The sequence below is a fragment of the Etheostoma cragini genome, chromosome 17 (genome assembly GCF_013103735.1).
Source record: "Etheostoma cragini isolate CJK2018 chromosome 17, CSU_Ecrag_1.0, whole genome shotgun sequence".
NCBI classification, from domain to species: domain Eukaryota; kingdom Metazoa; phylum Chordata; class Actinopteri; order Perciformes; family Percidae; genus Etheostoma; species Etheostoma cragini.
Window position 1 is genome coordinate 24,284,090 of NC_048423.1, and position 1,129 is coordinate 24,285,218.

The following is a 1,129-nucleotide window of genomic DNA, read 5'->3' on the forward strand; positions in this document are numbered from 1 at the left end:
GCTAGTAGTCCTTACCTAGGTACTGTCAGGCCCTCATACTCTGCTTCTGACTGGCTAGTAGTCCTTACCTAGGTACTGAGCATCTGTGACTCCCAACAAAGATTAAACAGAAGTGACGTGTCTCAATCTGTAGCTAAAACATAGAGCTCAACACACTGGGTGAAAAGAGGAGCTGCAGCAATGTGCAGTACAACAAAAATATGCCGTTTTTAGAAAATTAAACCACATAAACCTATTCTGGTGCAACCTCAAAATACAATTTAAGAACCTGAAAATGAGCAGAATAAGAGCACTTTAAAGAGATGGGATCCAAACTGGTGAAAGCCAAGACGTGTTAAACTGTCACTGTCGTTGCAGATATCCTTCCATCCCACTGAAGGAAAGAGTAAAGACAGCGCAAAACTGGTATGATGGGGTCTGCAAAAAAGCAATTCCTCTCAAATGGAGAACAAAGTGAGTATTACAAATATGCCAAATAATTAACGCACAAATGTGAGATTGATATCGATCCTTTGTAACTGTGTCTTGAAATGTTACACTATTCCTTTGACAAACATAATAATTGTTTATTGGAGTCTATCATGCTGACTTTTCATTCATGTGAGAGTTCAGACAGAAACAGGTCTCAAACTAAGTTAATTTTCACCTGATGGGAAAATTGAATTTTGGTGTCAGAATGTTCAGGAGATATGGGACTTGTGAAGAATGGCTCCAACATTTATTTTGGGGACTACGGGGTGAAAGAATCGCTCATGATCTGTGTTGATGTTAACTTCTCCCACGTCCCAGAGCCCACGTCACACAGATACAGGAAAGGACTTCGGGTTGGGACGTCTCGGTTCCAAACTGTCTCTGATATCTTCTAGAAATTACACATAGAGACAGAGCGCATCAACACTCGTAAAGCCACGCCCACCAGGGGGGTAATCAGTATGCAACTAAAGGCTAAAACGCTAACCAAGACGTGCCTGTAGCTAGCTAAAACATTAGAGTTAAAGCTTTAGTCCGTAACTTGAAATTAAAGGTCCCATTACATGGTGCTCTTTGGATGCTTTCATATAGACCTTAGTGGTCCCCTAATACTGTATCTGAAGTCTCTTTTATATAAACCTTAGTGGTCCCCTAATAC

At 40.8% G+C, this 1,129-nt stretch overlaps 1 protein-coding gene across 1 annotated transcript in view; it reads left to right on the top strand.

Annotated features, from left to right (window-relative positions):
• The window catches only part of fbxw4 (F-box and WD repeat domain containing 4), a 44,320-nt gene that overhangs the window by 1,029 nt on the left and 42,162 nt on the right, over positions 1–1,129 (top strand). The window contains exon 2 of the mRNA XM_034898547.1: positions 301–453. Within this exon, the coding sequence (XP_034754438.1) occupies positions 301–453 (153 nt within the window). The remainder of the gene's footprint in view (positions 1–300; positions 454–1,129) is intronic.